General features: G+C 35.6%; 1 protein-coding gene across 1 annotated transcript; it reads right to left on the reverse strand.

The window, feature by feature from the left end:
* On the reverse strand, window positions 1-24,647 carry LOC306863156 (zinc finger and BTB domain-containing protein 47-like). Its single transcript, XM_079406368.1, has 7 exons — window positions 24,442-24,647; window positions 19,411-19,499; window positions 8,958-10,204; window positions 7,255-7,402; window positions 5,287-5,402; window positions 4,763-4,907; window positions 1-2,592 (listed from the first exon to the last, which is right to left on the reverse strand). Exons 3-7 carry the CDS (start codon window positions 10,140-10,142, stop codon window positions 2,186-2,188), a joined length of 2,001 nt encoding a protein of 666 aa, XP_079262494.1. The 5' UTR covers window positions 10,143-10,204; window positions 19,411-19,499; window positions 24,442-24,647; the 3' UTR covers window positions 1-2,185.
* Window positions 24,648-25,099: the final 452 nt, after the last annotated feature.

A 25,099-nucleotide genomic window follows, 5' to 3' on the forward strand; every position in this document is an offset into this window, starting at 1 on the left:
ACAAATTTTCTATAAACTCTTTTTATATTCTATGTGGCCTCTTAACAGGACCATCTTACAGTGTACATGAGTCCAAAAAGGCCAGTCTAATAGTTTGCTACATAATTACATTTTTAGGGCACAAAACAAAAATATGATTTTCATCATTTGGCTAATACATTTTCCACAAGTAACCATTTTCCACAAGTTATTCAGGCTGTCTGTCATTCAAAGCCATCATAAAATAGTGTAAAGTGAAAAAAATAAGTGAAAGCATTAATGATGACTAATAAATTGATGTAAAAAAAAAACAACCTGCTCGATGTACCAAAAAGCATTTAAGACATTCAACACAAAAATATTTTTGAACCAAACACACCCTGGTGTTTATCCAGAATTGATATTGCCTCCGTGCAAATAAAAAACACACCTTTTCACACTCACTTCTTCAAAAGTGGTTTAGGCCTTTCAGATTTTTGCCATTACACACATGGCCAACACTGAGAGTAAAGTGCTCTGGAAATAAATAAAAAAATACAGAGAGGAAAAAAAAAAAAAAAAAAAAAAAGTAAAACATTCTTCTTTGGGATTTTCTGAAAATAATAAGTTTATTTAAAAAACAGTTCACCAAAAAAAATGTATTTGCTCAAATTTACACACCCACAGGCCACCCAGGAAGCAAATGAGTTTGTTTCTTCATGTGAACAGATTTGAAGAATTGTGCATTTCGTCACTTGTTCACCAGTGGATCCTCTGCAGTGAATGGGTGCTGTCAGAATGAGAGTCCAAACAGCTGATAAAAACGTCTTGTAAAGCAAAAAGCTGCATGGTTGCAAGAAACAAATTCATTGAAGATTTTTAACTTAAAATATTTATTTTTGGCTAAAATATAAGTCCTCTATGCTTAATATTAACATCTCCAGCGAAAAATCCATTTCGCCTGAATCAGGAGAGAAATATGCACAGATCAAGCAAAAAGGTTTAAACAAAGATGTTGTTGGATTTAGTGTGTGAGGACAACAGTGGATGGACCTTTTCACTGGGTGAAGTATTATCATGGATTATGGACTGGTATTTTTGCCAGAAGCAACAATTTAAAGTTGAAAAGCCTTAATGATGGATTTGTTTCTTACAAACACAGTTTTCACTTCAGAAGGCATTACCTGATAAACTGAAACCATGTGGATTACTTTTGGATTATTGTGATGTTGTTTAACAAGCTCTTAGGATTGATGGCACCCATTCACTACAGAGGACCCATTGGTGAGCAAGTGATGTAAAGCTAAATTTCTCCCAAAACTCTACATCTTGGATGGCCTGATTGTGAGTAAATTCTCAGCAAATTTTCATTTTTGGGTGAATTACTCCTTTAAGCATCAAACATTGATTATTCTCAAGTGCCTCTGATACATATAACCTTTGCCACAAACCATACGTCCCACCTGTGCCCTGCACAGACAAACCTCTGCAAATACGTAGAAGAGACCATGTGGCAAAACTTTAAACTTTCAGGATACGATACGAAGAAGACAGGACAATATAAATACATCTACGATTAAAAATAAGGTGCTGGAGTGATTATACATTTCATATTCAGTAATAACATATAAGCTAACAGGATTTGGTTACTGCAATACATCTGGATTTGGTTATGGCAGGGGGACACAGCTGCTACATGCTTATTGGCTGAAGAGCTGTTCCTAAACTTCAAAATTCTCATGTCCCACAGCGCCCTCTGCTGTGAGTTCAGTACGTGTCTATATTTCGTACGGCAGCTACTGAGAATCTCAACCTGTTAGACTAAACTGGAAAAGCTTTAAGTCTATCGCAAAAGCATGTTAAATGCAGAAATGCGATACCTAATGCTAATCCTGTAGCTCACAAAAAATGCATTAAACGACAACAAAAATAATGAGAATATTTGCTTTCTTTCTGTAATACGAGAAGCTTATTTGAACAGTATATAAAATATCTCTATGAGAATAAGATAAGTGAAAATTTGCACAGTTTAAAAGGAATATTCAGTGTCACACACTGTTTAAACATCTGCTGGAAGTCTTAGACCTCACTCAGCATGTTTGGAGACCCCTATGAGAGTGATTCACATTGGATGTGAATGAAAAAGCTCATGGGGAGCTACTGCTAGCTTTGGGTTTTAGACAAGAAACAATCAAAAGGAACTTCAACCTTATTTTCAAAACTAGAGTTAATTGATGTTACCAGAGTTAATCCTTTCAGTGGAAAACAGGCCCGGGGGAGATGGAAGACCTACGATAGAGTGAACAAAGGGTAGCGAGAGCGACTTGACCTGGTGGAGACTGGAAGCCTCACTGGGAGGGGTTACAGGGTGGCTGGGTAACTGACTGGCTGGCGTGTCCATATCAGTTGATGTAGGGTCCAGGTCCACAAGGTTGGTAGTATCAGATACCATGGGGTTGCTGACCTGGAAGCACTTCTCCTTGTGAGCTTTGAGCATGTTGGAGAAGCGGAAACGCTGTCCGCAGACGTCACAGGGGTACGGCTTCTCGCCAGTGTGAGTGCGGCGGTGCCGTTTCATGTTGGGTCGGCTCGTGAAGCTCTTTCCACAGATCTCACAGATATATGGTTTCTCTCCTGGAGCAGAAAAACAGATGGAAGAACTTGGATTGAAAATGTATAAATTATTTTTATTTCATTTTTTAAAGGGATAGTTCACCCAAAAATAAAAAATTCTGTCATTAATCACTCACCCTCATGTCATTCCAAACCTGTAAGACCTTCATTCATCTTCTGAACACCAATGAAGATATTTTTGAAATCAGAGAGCTCTCTGACTCTGCATAGACAGCAATGCAACTGACACGTTCAAGGCCCAGAAAGGTAGTAAGGACATAATTAAAATAGTCCATGTGACATCACAGGTTCAGCTGTGTAACAATTCCGGTCTGTGGCCTTCTATCCAATTGCCACCAGAGGTCGCTCTCCCATTATACTGACTCTCACACCACACAGACTGTTACACATCACCCTGGACTACATTTCCCATGTTCCATTGCACTGGTTGAATCCACCTGCAACCAATCAAACGCTCACCTGAAAGCTATTTCACACACTATATAACACCCACTCAGATCCTGCTAAAGTCGCTGAGTATCGTTTAGCGTATATCACTCTCTTAGCGATAGCTACTCTATGGAGCCAGTTCTAGTTGCCATAGTTTAGTCAAAAGCCCGATTCGGACGGTAATTGTTTCTCATTTGGACGTCTGTAAAAATAAATTTAAATATCACCTCAGTCATAAAACTCATGGATTTGGATGGCAATTTATTCACAGTGGAGGAGCAAGTTCTATGATACTACGCACCCGGGAAGATGATTGTCTGCTGTAAATAAAATTAATTTTATTTACTAATTTATTCTTATTATTGTGTAAAATGTATTTAAAAATGGTTATTATTATGTAAAATGTATTCTTATTCCAAGCATATTTTATAATACATAATTCCTATTTATTATTTGATTATTTAAATATCCTGTTTGAAAATAGGAAAATAGACGTGCTATACTTGTATATAATTATAAGCGATATATTTTTACAAATTTTAAAATTGTATTGCATACATGCTGCTGTCATAATAAAGACCCATTTCGAATGTTGAAGTGCTTTTAGTCTTTTTCTGTTCCCACTCGCTGTGGTGGAGCAGTTATGAAGTATTGTTCTTTTAAATACTTTCCAGCATTTCAGAAATAAATCTGTAAGCAAATTACACCGAAGTACAACGTTACGGCGTCCGGGAGTGCTCAAAAAGGGTTTAAACACTGAATTTTGAATAGATTTTTTCACGTAAACTAAGAGATGTGGATTCGGACGGCAATTAAATTACCACACAAACTTGGTGTTTGTCAAAAAACATCAAGTAATTCGGCCGGGGATTTTTATGGGGGTTGTGAGAGAAAAACATTGCCGTCCGAATCCAAGATGTCAGTAAAATCACTAACTACCCCCTGTAAATGGTGAAATTCACTTGCGTCCCCCTGAGAAACAATTACTGTCCGAATAGGGCTAAAGTCTTGCCTTGCCTTGCCTGTTTTCCCGTGCTCTGATTCTCGCCTGTGTATTTCGGATTTCCCCTTTCGTCTTGCCGTTCGGACTCTATTTGCCCCTGTCTGGATTATTGCTGTGTACCTGGATTATGTCTCTTTGTCAAGACCTCTGGATATCGTTTGCTGTCGACTGACCCACGCTCGTTTTGGACTACTCTTGTGTTTTGCTCGTGCCAAACTTTGTTGACCACGTCCTTTTAATAAAAAGCTTGCACGTGGATCCGCACGCCTTACGTCTCTGTCACAAGTAACGCAACAAGCTGTAATGTTGAATGTGTCAGTTGCATTGCTGTCTATGCAGAGTCAGAAAGCTCTCGGATTTCATAAATTCGTAATTTTTTGTTCCGAAGATGAAAAAAGGTCTTATGGGTTTGGAACGATATGAGGGTAATTAATGACAGAAATTTCATATTTGGGAGAACTATCCCTTTAACCATTTTTTTTTCTTCGATGATACAAAATTAGTAGAAAATAAATAATTACTTCTAATTATTATTATTCATTAATAATTATAATAATATTATAATTCTTTAAAATATTGAAATGGTACCTATAGGTAAATAATATTATATATAATAATAAATATTTATTATTTTTATATTAATTTATCATTATATTATAATTGTTTATAATAAAAACAGTCAGATAATACTACTGTTTCAACTGTGATTATGATGGACACCAAAGTGGTGATTCTCACCAGTGTGGGTCTTCATGTGTTCATCAAAGTACTGCTTCATGTTGAAGTCTTTCCCACACCACTGGCACATGAACTGCTTGTGTCCAATATGGATGCTCATATGTGACCTCAGCTGGTATTTGTACTGGAATCTTTCACTGCAGTTCTACAACATAAGTAGCATCATCATCTGATACAGTAGATTATAATTTACATCCGTGTTCCTCTACTTTGCCCTCACAGGAATAAATAACATTTTAAAACATATAATAGAAAAAAAATAGAAATCGGTTGTAAATTGTTTAAATTGTAATAATATTTGACAATATTACTGTTTTTACTGTATTTTTGATCAAATAAATGCAGCCTTTGACCAAATGAGACTTTTTTCGAACCCAAATTCAAGTATACATATGTGCACATGTGGCTACTCTGATAAGATACTTGTTTGAACTAAAGGGAAACTGACTTCTGAGAAAAAGACCCAAAATGCAATACTTGATACTCTTGGGCCTACGATTGATAATTCGCATGATGGAACTCACCTCACACTTGAAGGGCTTTTCTCCAGAGTGCTGAAGAGAGTGCACTTTAAGAGACATGCTGCGTTTGAAGGATTTCCCACACGTTTCACAAGTGAACGGCATGTCCTTAGTGTGAGCTGCAACAAAATAACAGATCAAATTCATATTTAAAAAATTACATCATCTTGCTTCAGAATGCTTTCATAGTAACAGTTAACTGATAATAAAATTTATTAAAACTTCATTTTACATCTTATCACATGCCTCAGTGTTAATTTTAAGGATAGCAAGAGCGTTAGCTTGTTTAATGTATAATAACTACACACTACATTATTACTGCACATATTCAGTTGTCAGTGTCAAATGAGCAAGTGTAACTTGTTGCCCTGCAGAAAATCGAGTGGGTTCTGGAAGAAGGAAGCACTTCTAGATAAGATGTTTCCTCTCTACTCTCAGGGCAGATTAAACAATACAGGCTCTGTCCTCGGCTCAGTGTGTTCTGGATGGTAAAGCAAGGTCACAGTGGCTCAAAACAGAGCTGGGTATTTCACTATTGTGTTGGACCAAGCTCTGGGAAGATCAAGCTTCAGGAAATGAAAGTACCGTACGGTATGAGGGCCATTGTGCGCTGTATTACATCTGCCTGAACGTTCATTTACACCACAATATGTCTTTGTGCATAGACAGAGCTGCTGTATTTTGCAGCATCTTGACTGCCACCTAGCTGTGACAGGTGGTGGTATTCTTTGATGTTAAAAGTGGATCCATGAGTTCTTGTTAATGTCATGCACAATGTGGATGAGGATAAAGTTTAAAGGTGTGGCCTGTTGCCTGCAAATGAGAGGATTGAGTTTAGACAGTTCATTCATGCGGGTTTTGTGAACTAGATAAACTGATTCATTGTAAAGATCCGACTTCATTCAGAGATTAATTATTCAAATTTACAATTCTCTTCCTCACAAAAATCTAGCAAATGGACTTGTGGTCTAGATGTAAGCCATTTATTTGTTTAATAGTTCTTCCAAAAATAAAAATTTACCTTTAGGCCATCCGAAATGTAGATGAATTTGTTTCTTCATCAGAACAGATTTGGAGAAATTTATTATTGGCTCATTTGTTTACCAATGGATCCTCTGAAGTGAATAGGTGCCGTCAGAATGAGAGTACAAAAAAAACAGGTGATAAAAACATTGCAATAATCCATAAGCAATCCACATGAATCCAGCCCATCAATTAACAACTGAAGTGAAAAACTGTGTTTGTAATAAACATCCATCTTTAAGTCGTTTTGACTTTAAACTGTCACTTTTGGCCAAAATCCATAAGTCCATAATCCATTATAACGCTTCCTCCAGTGAAAAAGTTGTCCCTGTTGTCCTCTCACATCAACATCCACCAACGTAGGCCTATTTGTTTAGACTGTTTTTGCTTGTTAACAGTGCTTGATCTGTGCATATTTCTCTCCTGATTCAGATGAGAAGACTTTTTCACTGGAGAAAGCAATATTATGGATACATGTATTTTAGCTGAAAGTAAAAAAAGTAAAAAAAAATGTCTTAATTTTGAATTTATTACAAACATGCAACTTTTTGTTTCATATGTTGTTAACTGATGGACTGGAGTCATGTGGATTACTTGTGGATTATAGTGATGTTTTTATCAGCTGTTTGGAATCTCATTCTAACGGCACCCATTCACTGCAGAGGATCCATTGGTGAGCAAGTGATGTAATGCTAAATTTATGCAAATCTGTTCTGATGAAGAAGCAAACGTATCTACATATTGGATGACTTGAGTACATTTTCAGCATATTTTCATTTTTGTGTAAACTATTCCTTTAACAACTTAACCACGTTCATGACCCTGAAAAAGAATGTCTAGAATATTCTTTAAAAAAAAAATCACTTTTTGTGTTACTGCGAGATATAAGCCATACATGTATGAAATGACAAAAGTGAGTAAATAATGACATGACGACCCAGTACTCACCAACCATGTGTTTCCGGACATGTGCCATGGTGTAGAACTTCTTTTCACAGATTTCACAAGAGAACTTCTTCTCAGCATATCCATGGACAATCTTGTTGTGTTCGTGTAAAGACCACAGCTTTTTAAAGGCTTTTCCACAAGTCACGCACTACAAAGATCAGAGGATCCAAAGGAACGGCATTAGACTAAACAGCTCTCCCTTAGGGGTCGATGGAATACACAACAGGATTTTATCATTCTGAGGGAGTACTGAGAACTGCATAGGCTAAATAAAGAATGAATATTGCAAAGGGCACCTCCAATTTAAAATTCATTTAGATGAAATTAAGCACAACAGCACAATTACCTTAATTAAACTCAATTCCCTGTAAGTGCTTCATACAGCAGAGACGAATGAGTGCTGGATGGTTTAGACCTAGTTGGAGTTGGAGGTGGAAATGGCCTGGCAGACCTGCTTTAGTGGCACAAAACAGCTGTTCTCCACGCCCTAATACAGTTTGTGCCTATATATCATCCCAATCTCTGGTCTATCATTCTGCTCTGCAGTATGCACTCATAGCAGAATACCAGAAGAGAATACATATAATCCAACTTTAAACATGGCAAAACGTGCTTTAAGAAGCTAAAGGTCTATACTATTTTTAAAAGATGAAAACTGGTGCCCCGAGTTTATTATTTTCATATTCTGACCACTAACCGATACATTTTTAAATCTAAACTTTGTCTAAATATAATCAAAATAAATGAAATGAAATCAATAATAATTAATTATATTTAAAGACTAAATACAAAAATCAATTCAAAGACTACAGCTGAATTTGTATTCATTTCAAAATTGGCTAAAAATTACATTTAACAGCGTTTTTTTTTTTTAGATTAACGAAGTAAACGTTAGATAATGATTTACAGCTACAAAGAGAAGAAATAAAAAATTACATATCCAGTATTTACAGATATATGCAATTTATTATTATTATTATACATTATTAATCTATTATTATGAATTGTATTTATTATTATTAATACATTATTATAACAAATGTTCTTTTTGACAAATACAATGCACCCTGGCTGAATAAAAGTATTAATTTCTTAAAAAGCTGAATATTATTAGTTATAATTATATATTAATATTTTCAATCAGTTTTTATTTTTATTTTATTCAAAGTTTAGTAATTTTGTTGTTTTTGTCATTTTAGTTTATTTTTTATATTATTATATATAGTCTACATAGTTTTTTTTATTCATTTTTTATTTATTTCAACTTAAATTTTTTATAGTTTTTATTGGCAACTAGCTGAAATTAGGTTTTAATATATTTTATTTCATTTCAATTACATAATGTTTTATAATGGTTTTAATTGTAGTTTCAGTTTTATCTATCTATAATAACCTTGACCTGCATCAAAAGTATCATCTTGTTGGTTAATTTCATTACGAATTATAACTTTGCAAATAATGAATGTCCGTCAGATTTTGTGTGGGCCTACTTAAGAGATTTGTGTTTAAACTATTTTCACACAATTTTGACCGCTGGGTCCAATTAAATTCTTGCTACCTCCCCCTATCCATGCATGTCTCTCTTTTTATTGTATTATTTTGAATCAATCACAAAGCAAATGAACCAAACCCTGACTTTGCACCAAAGGCCTGTGTGAAATCAGCCTCATCGATTGACCTTGTGCATGCAGACAAGTGTGTACCTGTATGTTTTTCTCACAGTTTGTCTGATGGTGAAGCAGCAACTCGCTCTCCAGTAAAAAGCGCTTGCCGCATTTATTGCAGATCTGCATGCGGTTGTGGGTGACGTTCATGTGCTTCTCCAAGTACCAGCGGTTGTTAAAAATACGAGGGCACTTCTTGCAAGAAAAGTGCTGCTTTTCTTCCAGCTTCACCTTCTGCCCCAGACTCTCCTGCTCTTTCCTCCTCTTCCTCCCCTCCCCTAGTGTAGAGTCAATTAGGGTCTGTCTCATGCTGATGGTGTCCGTTGGTATTCTCGTGGCACGCCGTCTTTCCACGCTAGTGCGTCCTGTTTCTGGAATGTCGAGATCATTCTCTTCTTCATCCTCATCGTCCTCGTCATCGCTGCAATTTTCCATCCCTTCCTTTCTGTGTTCATACTCTTCTTCTTCGTCCTCGTCAACATCTTCATTATCGTCTTGTTCCTTACCCTCCACCGCACTGGGAAGATTGGTGTGGCGGTGAACGAGGAGGGATGAGGTACTTGAGGTGACGCCCTTGCCATCGGACCCTTTAGAAACATTCAAAGTCTGGTTATTGAGGTTGACCTCCACGATAATCTGCTCTCTGTTAAAGGAGACAGAACTATCCTGGGATCCCCCTTCATTTACACCGGCTCCTCCCTCCATGGTGCATAAGCTCCGTCCACCTCCACTAGCCACTCCCCCTCCACTGTCATCTTTTTTGTAGAAGTGTTTGGCTTGATGGCTGGACTGGACGCTTGATGAATGTGTCTGTGTAACTTCCCTACTGACCCCACTGTCAAGCAATGAGAATGTACCACTTCCTTGTTGTGTGTACATCTTCTCAAGCTCCTTCATCTTGTACATCTGATTGGACGAGGCAGTACCCTGCCTGTCTGTGTCTGCCATCTCATTGGACCCAAGTAGCTTGTGGCAGGAACTCATCTGGAGCACAATTGCCAATTGTAGGACTTCAAAGATGGAGATATAGATGATGTTGAGGATTTGGATACTTAGCAACTCAAAGGCCAGGTTTATGCGTTGCAGCGGTTGACTCTGGGAGAGGAGGGCCTGGAAGTAGGGGATGTGGTCACCCAACACGTCCTTGTGGGCGGAAAACGTACAGTGGGACACCAGCACGAGGTCCACGTCGCACAAGTGAGGCTGGTAGAGATGCCTGTCCATTAAACGAGCAAAGTGCAGCGCTGCATCCTCCAGCAGAAAGAACTCAGCAGCACTTCTCTCCACTGTGAGATAAGACAGGAGAAAATATGTATTAATATGTATATCCACTTTGAAAACAGAACAAGAATAAACAATTTAGCTTTGCATTTCTACAATGAAGCACTTGCAAGGTGGTAAATACAACAAGCAAATTTGTGCATGTTGCAATAATACGACTTATAATAACTATTTTAATGTGGTTTTATTTGGCCATTAACAGTCTGATTTACTGCATTGAACTCATATCTCTGATTCAATGGTTCATTTGTATCACCACTACAAAACTGTCAATGTCATATTTATATACTAGTTTTGATCAGTTTTCATTTCAAAATGTAGTTTTAGTAATTTTGCTATGAGCTTTTGTAATTTTTCTTAGTTTTTGTTTATTTTTGGGAAATTTTTGTTTTGTTTTTTAGTTTTAAAGCAAGTTTGTCAATATTTAGATATTTCAGTTTTATTTCAATTAACATATTTATTTCAATTTCTAATAGCAATAACAACACTGGTTAATGTTCGCTAAATCTTTAAGGTTTCACAAAAGTTAAAAAATAAAGGAAAATGTTGCTGTTTATTATACTAATTGGTTATATTGGTAAATATAAGTATAAATGATTAAATTCCTTGTCTTCATTATTCAAAAACTATATGCTTGATTATTGTTAACTTGTTTAAACTACTGTTTTCTGTATTGTATTTACTACATTAAACATTTTGTTCGTACTTGGTTTGGTATCTACTTAAATGTGATTTGGTTGAAATTATGTTTCCTCCGATTTGAAATTATTCTTTAAAGCCATTTCAGAGCACTATATTGGTGTACCTATAGTTTACAGTTAAAAATAAGAGAAAATATACATGTTTAGTTATAACACCACCCCTAGAAATAACTAATATTAAAGTAACACTATATAAAGTATGACACAAACCATCAGAACACGTAATAATACTTTTCTGCACAGACGTTTATTTTATTCACAGCAGCCTTGAAAACAATATAAAACAATGCCCATCTGAGAGTGAGAAAGGCAGAAGCTACTGGAGCATGCTGCTATGCCCTCCCCTTCTGCTCCCAAGGTTGGCTTATTTTAGATCAGGAAGGACAAGGTTTCGATCTGGACAGCATCTCTTTAAAAACTCCACAGAGGAAAAGGAAAGGGACAGAGGGAGGCAGAAAGCAAAAAGAGAAAAAGACAAACCAAGTGAGAGGACAGAAAGAGAAGCATGTAAAAAGCACATTGATATTCAGAGCCGTGCGCTAACCATTAACTTCGTCCTCCTGCATCCTGTCTCTCTGAGTTATCATTATGCATAAGACAAAACACTGGCCAGTAAACAATTAAAGAGAGCAAGGAGAAAGTAAATATCAGGGTTACTTTTTATCTCCGTAAACAGGATAAGTTTATTTTTAAGAAGCCAATTGATCTTGTTAAATATCACCCAAAATTACACAGAATGAACAGTATTTGAAACAGTCATGTCCATCCTCATATGTACTCACTGTGACCATACACAAATACATGTAATAAATGTCTAAAATTATTCTGAGAAAAAGGCTGGCTGCATCAGACTGACATATTTGTATGGCCTTTTGCAAGACAACATGTTTTAAGAAAGTATTTAAACCTGGAAATATATTGTAATCCGATTAAATATGGGTGACTGATGTAATTCTATATGCATGCTTTCAGAGCATGCTTTTTTATATATTCAGAGGTGGATTATCATTGGGAAAGAGCAAAACCCTACTGCTAAACTGAAAACACAAGTCACCAAACCTAGTTCAGAAGCTTTCATGCAGCTCATTTGGATAAATAAATTCTTTAGCGCCACCAGGAATAATTGAAAAGAGATAAGGGGTTGTTTTTCCAAAACAATACCTAGTCAGCTGTATCAAATTCAAAACTGGCAACATGAAACATTTCTGAGATACATTAAATTGGTTTGAGCTGTTGCACAGCGGTTAGTGAGTGTGCACTTAGTGCATGTCGTCCTCTCTCTCTCTCTCCTCAAGAATTTCCTGTCACTCTCTACTACATCTGTGGAATAAAAAGAGACAAAATCCCCTAAAATAAACGGACGTGAATGTATATAAATGACAGCAATATTGTATTCAGTAGTTTCAAGCAATTTAGGCAAATATACAAACAGGAAGCATATTAATTCTTTAAATCTTTTTCACTGACATAAGTAACATTTCAATAAAAAAAGAGTGCATCAAAAGCCTTCATATAAAGTGTGACTAACTTACTGCTGATCACAGACCAACCTATGATCGCACTCAACAGTCTCACAGTAGTTTGCCAGCTCACTAACACTCCTACCACAACACCATTGCCAAAACCTTGTTAAACAGACCTGTTACCAGCAAAATGGGTAGTGTAATGCTCCTCATTCTGGTTCATAAAGCTGAACTCATTGTAGCGCAGAAACTCGGACTGCTTTCACGTAATAAGAGGTGACTCAGGGCTGCTGGCCAGGCCGGCTGGTATGCACTTGACCGAGGACGTTCACCACAGTGCCAGGCAGCAGAGAGCAGAGCGGTCTCACTTTCATTCTGCGATCTTTACTGCACTGTTTACCACAACTCCAAATAACGCCACTGTTTCTGCTGATAAAGTCTTCAGAGAGATTTTAAATGCTCCTTTTTTCCCATTCAAAAATTATGAGATGGAGAGCAATTCTACTCAATAACATTGTCAATGAACTTTCTTGTTTTCTCATCCAATTAAAACATTGCATCAGTAACTTTTAAAAATAAATTAATACATTTATTCAGTAAGGATGCATTAAATTGATCAAAAGTGTCATTAAAGTCAATAATGTTACAAGGATTTATATGCTAAGTTCTGTCATGAAACTGGTGCAGGCTGGCTGGGTCGTAATGCAAACTGATGATATTTACGGCGTTAATATATAAGGCGCAAGCTTATTGGTTCATGTTGCATATGCAGCCAATGAGCTTACTGCTCTACATTTAAATGGCTGGTTAGCATCCAGACAGAGCAGTTCAAAGTGCTCTGAAACCCTCCACCTTCCCCAGCTCCACCTGTATAGAACTGCTACGGGTTATTATTATATATGCTATTTGTATGTCTTAAATACTCACAGCACCATATCAGTGTATGTATTGGTAGCAGCAAGTTCCTGTACTTGATTTGCAACAGCAGGAGCAATAATCTACAACAACAGCAGCAGCAGCAGCACTATGGCGTTATTTTACTGCCAAATGTCGAGAGCGCATTTTTGTAGCGCGAAAGTAGATTAATATAATGCGCGAGCGTGGATTTTCTTTGCTCTCGCACAAAACCGGACGCATATTCCCAATTCCTAGCCATTTCTAATATACATTTCATATGACTAAATGTTATTAAATTGTAGAGAAATTCCAGGATCAGTTCCCTCTTCACGTAGGCCTAGTATTTTCATTGGGTCAGTCGTAGAAAAACCTGATTGGTTGATAACTTTTGACGTTTAATCCAGGTGTGAAAAGAATTGATATCTAGCGCAAGAGCACGGAGAGATGTGCGAGTGCACAGGACTAAGTTATAACGTGCACACACGCACACTTGAGCGAGAGGAGAGACATGTTTTAAGTGCGCACACGTATATCCGAGAGCGCGCCCCCGGTTTTGTGCAAGAGCAAAGGAAATCCGCGTGCGAGCGGGGAGATTCGCGCTCGCGCATTATATTAATCTACTTTCTCGCTATAAAAATGCGCTCTCGACATTTGGCAGTAAAATAATACAGCAGCGTAGCAGATCTATTCCGCCAAGACCAAATACATTGTCAAATCAATTACCGTGCTAAAATCTTCAGAGAGTTATTATGATAGAAATGTGGTTTCTTTGAACTTTCTATTCATTAAAGCAAAAAAAAAAAAAAAAAAAAGTTTCCACCAATATATTAAGCTACTGCTTTCAGCTGTATTATAGTAATAATAAATGTTTCTTTAGCACCAAATCAGCATATTAGTCTGATTTCTGAATCATGTGACACCGAAGTAATGGCTGCTGAAATTTTAACTTTGCATCACAAGAATAAATTACATTTTAAAATATATTAAAATAGTTAAATTAATATTTAATTAATATAGTATTTCGTTTTTCACAATATTGCTGTTTTTACTGTATTTTTAATCTAATAAATGTAGCCTTGTATAATTTTTAAAAATCTTACCAGCCCCAAAAATTTTCTACATTTTTGTACTGAACTAAAAACTGAATTTTAGTGCCACTCACTGAACATTTCACTTTGAAATTGTGGTGAAACATGCAAGAAGCAACATAATTTTGCAGAAATGTCACAACAGTCACATTTTTCCAATGAGCCCAGACTGAATAAAAACAGGAATCATGTTTTAAAACATCTCATCACAGTAAATGTAAGTTATTTTGGATGTTTTCAGTGAGAATCAGAGTGATGAGTACATCATCTCACACCGAGCCCTGTAACAATGCAGCCACTGTGAAGACCACTGACCAACCTCTCAACAACTTTTGATGAATTGCTCACAATTTCAGCAGCCCACCAAGATGTCATACCACAATACAAACTCAACAAACCACAGCAACAAGCCACAGGAACCTTACAACAATACAGAATAACTCATCATATTTTTATCTTGGAAATAATAAGACTGAAAACAAACAGTACTATTCATATTCTGATTCAAATTATTTAATGACAAAGTCATTTTTGACAAAAATAGCGTCTCTGTGTCGGAAAAGACTGGTAACTTGACCCAAGCTAATCCAGCTAGCTTTTCTTTCTCTTGTTACCACAGACCTCAGAAAGTGAGGAGAGGGAGGCTGTTGCTGGCGAAAGACTGAACGATGGAAATGCCAACTCAATGATCCTTTTCCCCCTTCAGCATTGTCCTAACAAGAGCTCAGAGTTGGGAGGCTTGAGTGACACCCTCAAGAACCCAAACGGGCATCACGCCAGCCTCAATCTCCCTCAGACTGGCCAGAGACACGGCTAGGATAGAGCTTCAGAACGATTGTTCAACACTGATCTAAACAGACACTCACTAAAGCATAAGTCAGCATAAAACTACAGCAGACTTTATGGAAAATAAAGTGAGAGTGATAGAGAGAGACAATTGGAAAGTGATGTGACTATAGGATCCTATCTGAACTAGGAACGTTGGTTTATGTGCTCTCTGCAATGAGAGTTCAAAAATACTGGAAAAAGTCATCAGTCACCAAGCAGACTCCCTATAGAACATAACTGATGAAAAAGCAACATAAAAGCGGTTGACATGACTTAGATATGAGCGCGTTATGTGAGGAACAGACTTAAATTTAGGTCGTTCTTCACTAAAAATCTTTCCTCTAGTTCTAATACTTATGCATATTCAAACTTAGCACATCGTGTTCAATTATAAGACATTCATCCTGATGTGCCAAATTTGAACATGTTCAAATGTGAATATGATTAGCTTTTATTATGTTTTATTGAAAAGTGCAGGGTGAACATCTTTTCAAAACATTTCCTTTTTTGATATACACAATAATAACTGACTATATGATGATTTTATTTCTTTAACCCTGCCAGGAGAACATAGCAACTGTGCATCCATGGCACAGAATAGTGACTCTTTTGACCTTCAACTAAACTTTGAGGCTGTTGCCCACTCTGTATTAATGAAAAACAAGCATTATCATGGGAATCTAATCAGGCTGCTATTAAAGAGACGAGAGACAAATCGCTGTCCTCCTGCCCTCTGGATTCCTCCACTTCCTGTGCTGCCAGCTCGAGGGGAAGTTTCACAGCGCTGTAAAATGCAGAGGCGCTGTTGTCTGGCACTGTTTCCTCATCAATCATACACAAATGCCAAGCAATGACTCGACATCTGGAGTCTCTTTGCCCAAGACAATATGCACAATTAGAAATGACCTGCATTTCAATAGAGCACTAAAGAAAGCCTGGATCTGTTATTGGAAAGAAGTAACAGAAATGAGTAACAGAAGGTCTGTAGAAAAAATAAGCTTAAAACAACAACATTTCTAAATAATTCAAAGATTTTCCATTTGGCTATTAATGCTGCCATCAAGATTGACCAGAAAAAGATAAAATAAGTACTGACTAAAAATTAAAAATCAAATATCATCTTATTTAAATCCAATCTATCTATCTATCTATCTATCTATATAAATATATATTATTTCATTTTCTTTTTTTTTACATAAATATTATGTAGACAAACAGACAGTGGTAGGCTCCTCCTTAATTGTCATTTTACAAAACCTTAAAAAATATATATCAAAAATTTTGACAAACATTGTTGGAGAGTCTCAAGGTTCCATATTTAGTGACTATTTTGTGATGGAAACAATATTGTGACAGAAATTTATAAATTTGTGACAGGAAAATGCATAAAAAATTCAGTGGGCGTTATTCAGTGGTTTTTCCTGGTATAGTGTCAACAAAACTTTCAAAGGAGCCTCCATTTTTATGATATCAACTTCAAATTTGGAACAAAACATACTTAGACATTTGCCTTTCATTTTATAATTTTTAGATTCAAATTTAATAGGTAATTTAAATTCCAATTATAGATTCCAAAATATTTTGTAATTTTTATTTTATTTTATATAAAATAAATGAGTACAGTACATTTTTTCTTTACAGTAAATGTAACTTTTTTTTTTCATTTAAGCAGTAATCTGCTTTATTGTTCTGACTTTAATTGTTTTTTTTTTTATAAAGAACATAGAGAGAAAATTATATAGAGAGAAATGTATAACTATTTTATTATTGTAGACAGTCAGTGAGACGGAGAGACAGATAGATAGATAAAAATGGATGGACTACCCCTTCTGCACAGGTCTATTATTCTCATGACGTAGCAAAAAATAACAGAGCAGAGACTGGGTTTATTTGAGTCAGTCTGTTAGTGCCTATGGTAATTTCCCAGAGGACAAAGAAACTGTGTATTTGTGAGGAGGAAAGAGCCTCAGTGGACCAGATGTAAAAGATTCAGTTTTTCTTTCCCCTCCGGAGAAGATTTTCTACTTTTGAAGCCCCTGTGTACCAATCGCCCTCTCAGAAGAGCCAAGGTGATGGAGCTGTCCTCAGAGGACCAAAAAAAATTAAACAGATGCCCTGGGTGTCTGTGTATGCGTGTGGTATTGCTCGATGCATATGCCCTCCCCGATCCAATCAGGACACACGTTCACTCCTGACCTTGAGCGAGACAGACAAATACTTACAGCCCTCACGGAGATACCAAAATGACTTACGGCCTGGATGAGTATGTGTGTGTGTGTGTGTGTGCACGCTGTAAATTAGCAAGACATGAGCAGGTCCATGTGTGTCAGAGAGAAAGACAGAAAGAGAGCTAGCAAGGCCACACTTTGATTCCCAATATAAAAAATAGTCCTTATTAAATATAATAAAAAGGTCAAAGTAAGCAATAATTCTGTGTTAAGTATAGCAAGATTAGATGAGGAGACAGATAAAGATGCTTTTTTTATCATTTATAAGTGAAAGCAAGATAACAACACGTCTGGAACAACTTGCGACTGAGCAAATCATGATATAACTTTCATTTTAGGCTGAACTATCTCTTTAAGGTCTCTTAGATACAGATATCTATGTCTTCTCACCCATTCAGACTAGCCAGCGCAGTTGATAATTACACACTGTCAGAGAGCTGCCACAAACCACAGCATCACTTTCACTGAGAAAGCCTCCTGAACTATAACACCTGCTATTACACATGCCAGTTCACTGAACAGGGCTGTTTGGTGCTGCTCGGATCAGCTGTCTGTCTAGTGCTGAATAATGTGAGCTTTAAGCACAGGCAAAGCATAGGCAGAACAGAGGGTGCAGTACATCTGCATAAGAGAAAAATATAACTGACTTCTATTTGTTTTTAGCGTTTTAAGCTTAGTTTACAAATGTCAGGCATTTAAAATCAAGTGCGAGGTGTATTTAAAAATATAGACGCAGAAAATAAACTTTATTGAAGAAATATGTATAATTACTGTGTCTTGGTTTTTCTGAATTACATGTTTTGTAAATCAAAAGACTGTATTTATTGCTTTATTGCATAGACACAATCTGTTCAAAAGTTTGAGGGCAAAAAAGATTGTCATGTTTCTCAAAGACAAAAAATACAGTAAAAACAGTGATATTGCGAATGAAGTATTATTACAATTTAAAATAACTGTCTATTTGAATACATTTTAAAATGTAATTTAATGCTGTGATTGCAAAGCTGGATTTTCATTTATCATCAATCCAGTCTTAAGTGTTACATGATCCTGCATAAATCATACTAATGTGCGGATTTGCTGCTCAAGAAACGTTTTCTAACAACGTTGAAAATAGTTGAGCAGCTTAATATTTTTGTAGAAATTGTTATGTATTTTTCAGGACTCTTTTATTAATAAAACATTCAAAAACAGCGTTTATATGAAATACAATTATTGTTGTAACAGTGTGAATGTCTGTCACTTCTGATCAAATTTTATTTGTCCTTGCTGAATAGAAGTATTCATTTATAATAAATCTTACAGACCCCTGAAGCAATAGAAAACAAATTAAGTTTGCTTAATAGAATTAGGTAAATAAGACTAAATAATTATTTAAATAAATGTAAAAACAAGTAATTGCAAAAAAACTAAATGGATAGTCGACAAAAAAATATGAACAGAAATAAAGAGAAAATTATGTTAGCATTCAAATGTTGAATCAATGCTGAACGGATTTAATTCATATTTCAAGATTGACTATCAGTGTATTTGTTAGACAGGACATGATTGATATGTACAAAAACTACAATGTTGTATATAATGAGAAATCAGGAAAAAAGGGCTCTGGAAGACACCGCTAAAAATAAAAACGAAATAAAAGTACATCAAAAATAAATGAATGAATTATAAACCTAAAAGTCATTTTACTAAAAAATATTAATAAAATGAAAAAGAACTAAAACTTAACTGATGTTGAAAACCAAAATAAATAAATAAAAATAGTGAAAATTTGAAAACTGACTCTAACGCAAATTAATTAGACAAAGATGAATATTTCCCTTAGGTTAGAAAATATTGTTGAAAGAGGGTGTCATCCATCCCTTCATCCAATTACCATGTTCAATCAGAATAAGTGATTAGGGATGGAGCTCCCCTGTCAGGTTCAGCAGCTAATTAACAGCATAACGGCTTGGAAGCCAGTGAAAGCTCTTTTCTGAGGAGCAAAGAAATCCAGAAGCGCTCACCTGTCCTATGGTTTTAGTAAAACAAGGGAGGATAGCAGGTGTTTACTGCAGAGTTTCTGTAAGGGAAGGGAAGTCCTCATCGGCATCGGCTGTGAGATAAAAAAAAATTCACAAGAAATCAGTCAATAAACCTGAAAATTGGAAGACTACGCTGGGACTGTGTTAGTTTAAATGAAAATCATTTTATAGCAACATTAACGCATTAACTCTCTCATATCCTTTGGAGACTGCAACCGTTGTACAACATTTATTTTATTACAAACCACATGGGAATGTCTACGACTCATTGCACTTTTCCTGTGCCGACTGAGGCAGATATATTTAGAAGACTTCTCATTTCCATCTATATGTTAATGCAAACAAGAATCGCAGTTTGAAATATTATGTGCCAAGCGGGGCATGAAATTGAGCCAGACAAACAAACAAAGGATTTTACCGCTCATGTGTCTGCTGCATCTAATAATAAAAAGTGTGCTTGACAAGGGGAGAGGAATCAGGTTCTCGTAAAAGAGACAGTATATCCACAGCCAGAACCATTTGGCGACACAAACAAAGCCGTGTGAGATCACTGTCACACCGCCGGGAGAAAATTGAAAATTTATATTCGCAATGAAAAGGAACAGCAAACAACTTTGCAAAATACTATAATCTCAGGGGCCTAATCTTTCTTGCAAAAAAGAGAGAAAAAGAGCAAAAGAGAGAGAGAGAGATTTACTTCTCAGGTGAATCTCATGAAAGCTATACAAAAGTCATTTTATCCCTCAAAAAGTAATTAATTTATTGACAAAATACATTTTATAGTTGCATGTCATGATGCAACACTAAAGGTTTTATCCATCACGGCAATATTTGTTGTACTGCCTTTAATTTTGAAGAATCACAGTACATTTAAAAAGTTTTGGGTCAGTAAGTTTTTAAAATTATTTTGCAGTCTCTTCTGCTCACCAGGCTAAACTTATTTAATCAAAAATATGGCAAAAAAAAAGTGTAACACTGTGAATTGTTACAATAAAAAAAACCTCTACGGGTTCATTGTCACATGACCCTTCAGAAATAATTCTAATATGCTGATAGGTAAGAAACATTATTATCAGGATCCTTTGATGCATAGAAAAATCAAAAGAACAGTATTTATTTGAAATAGAAATCTTCTAACATTGTAAATGCTGTGTCTTTGCTGCCACTTTTGATCAATTTACTGTGCTCTTGCTGAAAAACAATCATTTCAATAAAAAAAATTATGAATGGTAGCGTGATATTTTAATTAATTTATTCTATTATAGTATTGTATTTCAATAATGAGTCATAACTGAGAATAAGAATAAAAAAAAGTTAAAATGTCTTTTGATTCCGATAAGAATTTTTGTAAAAAAAAAAAGCAAACTTTTTATCCCCCCCCTCAAAAAAATAATAATAATATGTTTCTTAACATATCAGCATATTAGAATTATTTCTGAAGGATCATGTGGCACTGAAACCTGAGTTTGTATTTTTTTATTGTAATATTTCACAGTGTTTTTGCCATATTATTGATTAAATAAATTTAGCCTGGCTGAGCAGAAGAGACGACAAAATATTTTGAAATACTTACTGACCCAAAACTTTTGAAACGTAGTGTATATTTCAGTAATTTATTCTATTATAGTACAAAATTATACTATAGTACTGCATTTAAATAATGAGTATTAATTGAGAACAATAAGAATGAAAAAAGTTAAATGTCTTTTGATTCCGATTAGAATTTTATTTAAAAAAATCTCCCCTCAAAAAAATAAAACAAAATCCTAAAAAGGCGTTATTTTCTTCATACAAAATATTTTATCATCATCCTTTAGATGTAGCGCTGAAATATGACCCTGACAAGTTAATGACAGATTTCCAGAGATTCGCCCACTTCTCTAATACAGCCAAGCAAGCACAAAATGTGGCTGTAATAGAGCTTAAACTACCCAATGCAGGAACTGAATAATCAAGGTTGTAGACTGTGATCTGCTACGATACCATGGCCTGAGCAGGACTGCCAGGAGAATTCAGCCTGAGCTATGCGAGCAGGAGCTGAGTCAGGACTTCTGGCCAAGAGAAGAGCCTGTGGAGTTGGCATGTCTCTGCCACATAAAGCACAAACACAAACTGCCACAGATCTGCTAACTCTGCTCATGGGCCAACTCCTCTCCATGTTCAGACTCTGACCTAAGTATGCAGCAATGTGAGGAACTGAACCTGACAAACAACACAGACACCGGGAGAAACACAACTGTGAAATAGGGAAATAAATGTCTTCTCTTTTCCATAACTGAAAAGGAGAAGGGAGGTAATGTGTGTTGATAAAGATTAAAATTGTACAGATTTAGCAAATGGATCCTTCGAAGAATGCATACATACACATTCATCATATTTGAATACTAGTAGTAGCATTTAATTCATGCTGATTTTATAAAATTCCACAAAAGAAGATATTTTGAACAATGTTGGAAAGCGAACAGTTGATGGTATCCATTGACTTCCTTAATATTTTTTTCTATACTATGGAAGTTAGTGGCTACCATCGTTCTTCAAAATATCGAAATAACGAATAACGAAACTCATACAGGTTTGGAACAACATGAGGGTGACTAGACGATCAGAATTTTCATTTTTGGGTAAACTATCCCTTTAAGCATCACAGTTCATTTCAACATTGATAATAATAAGAACAAGACTGGAGTTGAATGCTGGGAGCCGTTTGAGGAGCACTTGTCACATGGATTTAAGTGACCCCAACAGCAGAGCACTAAGAGACAACGAAGCCTCAAAGTCAAGGGTGGGCAGGAATGTCCTGAATAGATGGTTACATAAAAACCCTCAGCATGATGCTTTTTTCCAGGCCGCAGCACTAAAGGACAAGACTGCAGAGTTTAGCAGGAGTCATTCTATTTCAGCTCTTCCTAAAGTAGAAATTTTCGTAGCACTTTCAAGAGGCATAGTTAACAAAGGGCCGATTCATGTAGGTTCATGTTAGGAAATCATCATGCATTAAATGCATTTATTCATTTGTATGAGAATTTAACCGTATGCATCTCAAACATGATGACCTTCGTGCTTTTACCACCAGTGCTTAACTAGTTGAGCAATGTGAATTAGTCACCAAGTAAAGTTCAGCTGCTTTTCTGTTATTACAGAGCGTTTTGGAAATTAAATGGGTTAATGTAATCATCAAGTGATATTCTTTCGGTGATTGTCTAAAATTGATTAGATTCTCATATACAATGTATTAATGGGGGCGTAATGAATTCTTTGGGTTCTGACTCATTTCACATGCCAACCAACAATAGCCTATGCATATTTAACCACTACAGGCAAATAGGAAATGCACTGTATAAATAATAAAAAATAACAACACTTTTTGAGGGTCATGTGAAAAAAATCAAGTGAGCAACTGGAGGTCAAATAGACAGGGTCGTGGCACTAAAATAGTGACCTGACCCAGATATTAACCCGGCTTCCAGATGTGAAGAGGCCTCTGGATTACAGCATGAACGTACCACAATACACATGCTTTATTTTTACTGAGCATTCCTAAAATCAACAATGCTTTCATCCCACAACCTCTCTGATGCCCTCCCTCTGTTTATGAAGAATATTAAATACTATAAAAATACTGAAAAATACAAAAAAAAAAAAAAAAAAAAAAAACACCAAAATACACCCAAGTGTAAGACATCCCTTTTTTAAATTAATGATTTTTACTTTTTTATTTTCTTATTTGCCAATAAGAAATAATATAAACAATCATGTTCTTGACATATAAACAAGCCACTAAAACAAAAACAAAACATCTCTCTTTTATCATTCTCTTCCCATTTTATTCTTCTGCGTATGATTGAGTTCATAGAGAATATAATTTTTTTTTTGTCATTTGTGATAGGTGGGTAAGGATTTTTAAAAATCTATTTACAGAGGTTGCAATTTTTAGTCAATGAAATACTAGGAAAAAAAATCTTAAATTTTTCTCTCTCTTTATTTCAATGGATTTTGCAATTCCTGAAATTATAATTTTTTAATTACTTGATATTCCTAGTTGACTGTGTGAACACTTTAAGTGTTGACTGCTTGTTTTGCTTGTTTTTTCCCCATCTTTCTTCTATCTTTCTATTTTTTTTGTAGAAATTTAAGTCAATTATATTATTATTTACAATGCAGATTTTAGTTTTACTTTGATAACTAATCTGTAGAGCAATTTTTAAATTATAGTTGTTGTTTTTTTGCTTTGACAATACTAAATAATCATTGGACTACAACATTACTAACAATTATCAATTCTATTAATAATACTGAATGATACTATTTATTTAATAATAAGTATTTGCTATCAAATTCATCTTTGTTTTGGGCTATGTCTACATTTTAGAAAATTATTTATATTAATATAAAATAATTTAAATGGCATTTAAAGTATAATGTTTCCAAGCTCCTGTTAAAAAAAAAAAAAAAAAAAAAAAAAAAAAAAAAAAAAAAAAAGAGTAGCGCCTTCAATATTTATTTGGAGACTCAGTTATTGCACAACTGAAATATGAACTCTACGGATGGGGGATCCACAAATTTAAGGTCATGTGAAGTTAACAGTGTTGTGACATGAATTCGTTCTCGTCCTGTGCAACAAAGTCTATGATTTCAAAAGTATATTTACAATAAAAATTTAAATTCGCTTTTAATTTGGCATGCATCAATGTCCACAAAATGCACCAGTCACGACGTGATCCCTATCCACACTGATATGAGAGAATTTAACTCTTTAAATGCAACAATGTTGCTATTGTGGTCATTGCATTCTTGTTAACCTTCCAATTTCTGTGGCTGTCGGCGTTCTGTGCAAGTTGCAAACTTCATTTCGGGGTCAGATTTATTAGCGACATCACGTTATCTAACACATTCAAAACTCAGACACATCCCGGGACAAACTATTGCAAGTTTCATCGGCCAAGCTAAGTCGTTTAAAATTACAAGTGATAAAATATGGATATAAAATAATCAAAATGTCGTTGTCTACTGTACCATTTTGATCCGAGGTCTGTAGCATCGAAGGAGTCTGCGAATAACTCCATTTGCATTGGACTTCCGCTCGCCATGTAATAGTACGTTGGATTTTCACATTTCTTCAGTTTTCCTTCCCCTCACTGTTTTTTTCGCCGTGCTAGCAGCATTCAGACAGACAAAAATGCAGAGGCTGCTTTTGCAGTAGGAATTGGTGATTGGAGCTCAGGGATCATATGGGCTTTTGTCAGAAGTTTTAAAGGGCCATTGCACTGGATATTTTTTTTCTGTCTGAGCTCTAGTCTGCATCTACTGCTAAAAAATGAGTAATCAATACGAGCTGCCCTTATGGGGACATGGAGGTGCTCATGACCTTGCATGTTTGACGGCATCTCACTGTGTGCATGAGAGCATGCAGAATCCTGAAAATCCAGAGCAATTATAGCCCTAGTTTTTCAAAAATGCAGAAATGTGATCTGTGCTCTTAGCATTTTAGATACCAATAAAATTGCTCTTTGTGGTTAAACTGTACTTTGATGATTGCTAGTATGTGTAGTGCATCTAGAAATGCATAGTTTATACTAAATAATTTAGAACAGCCAAAAGTGAATTCTTCATAAGAGAACTCCGACAGTACATTTGGATGCATGATCAGTGCAGTGGTTGTCAATTCTGATCC

Source organism: Barbus barbus, assembly GCF_936440315.1.
Source record: "Barbus barbus genome assembly, chromosome: 44".
NCBI lineage: Eukaryota > Metazoa > Chordata > Actinopteri > Cypriniformes > Cyprinidae > Barbus > Barbus barbus.

What these genes read in the sequence shown, in the direction of transcription:
- LOC306863156 (XM_079406368.1), bottom strand. Translation starts at nt 10,142, where the DNA reads ATGGACAGGCATCTCTACCAGCCTCACTTGTGCGACGTGGACCTCGTG. An exon ending in TGTCCGGAAACACATGGTTG is followed by an intron (nt 5,403 to 7,254) that starts GTGAGTACTGGG and finishes ATTTTGTTGCAG; the next exon opens with CTCACACTAAGGACATGCCG. An exon ending in ACACATGAAGACCCACACTG is followed by an intron (nt 2,593 to 4,762) that starts GTGAGAATCACC and finishes TTTCTGCTCCAG; the next exon opens with GAGAGAAACCATATATCTGT.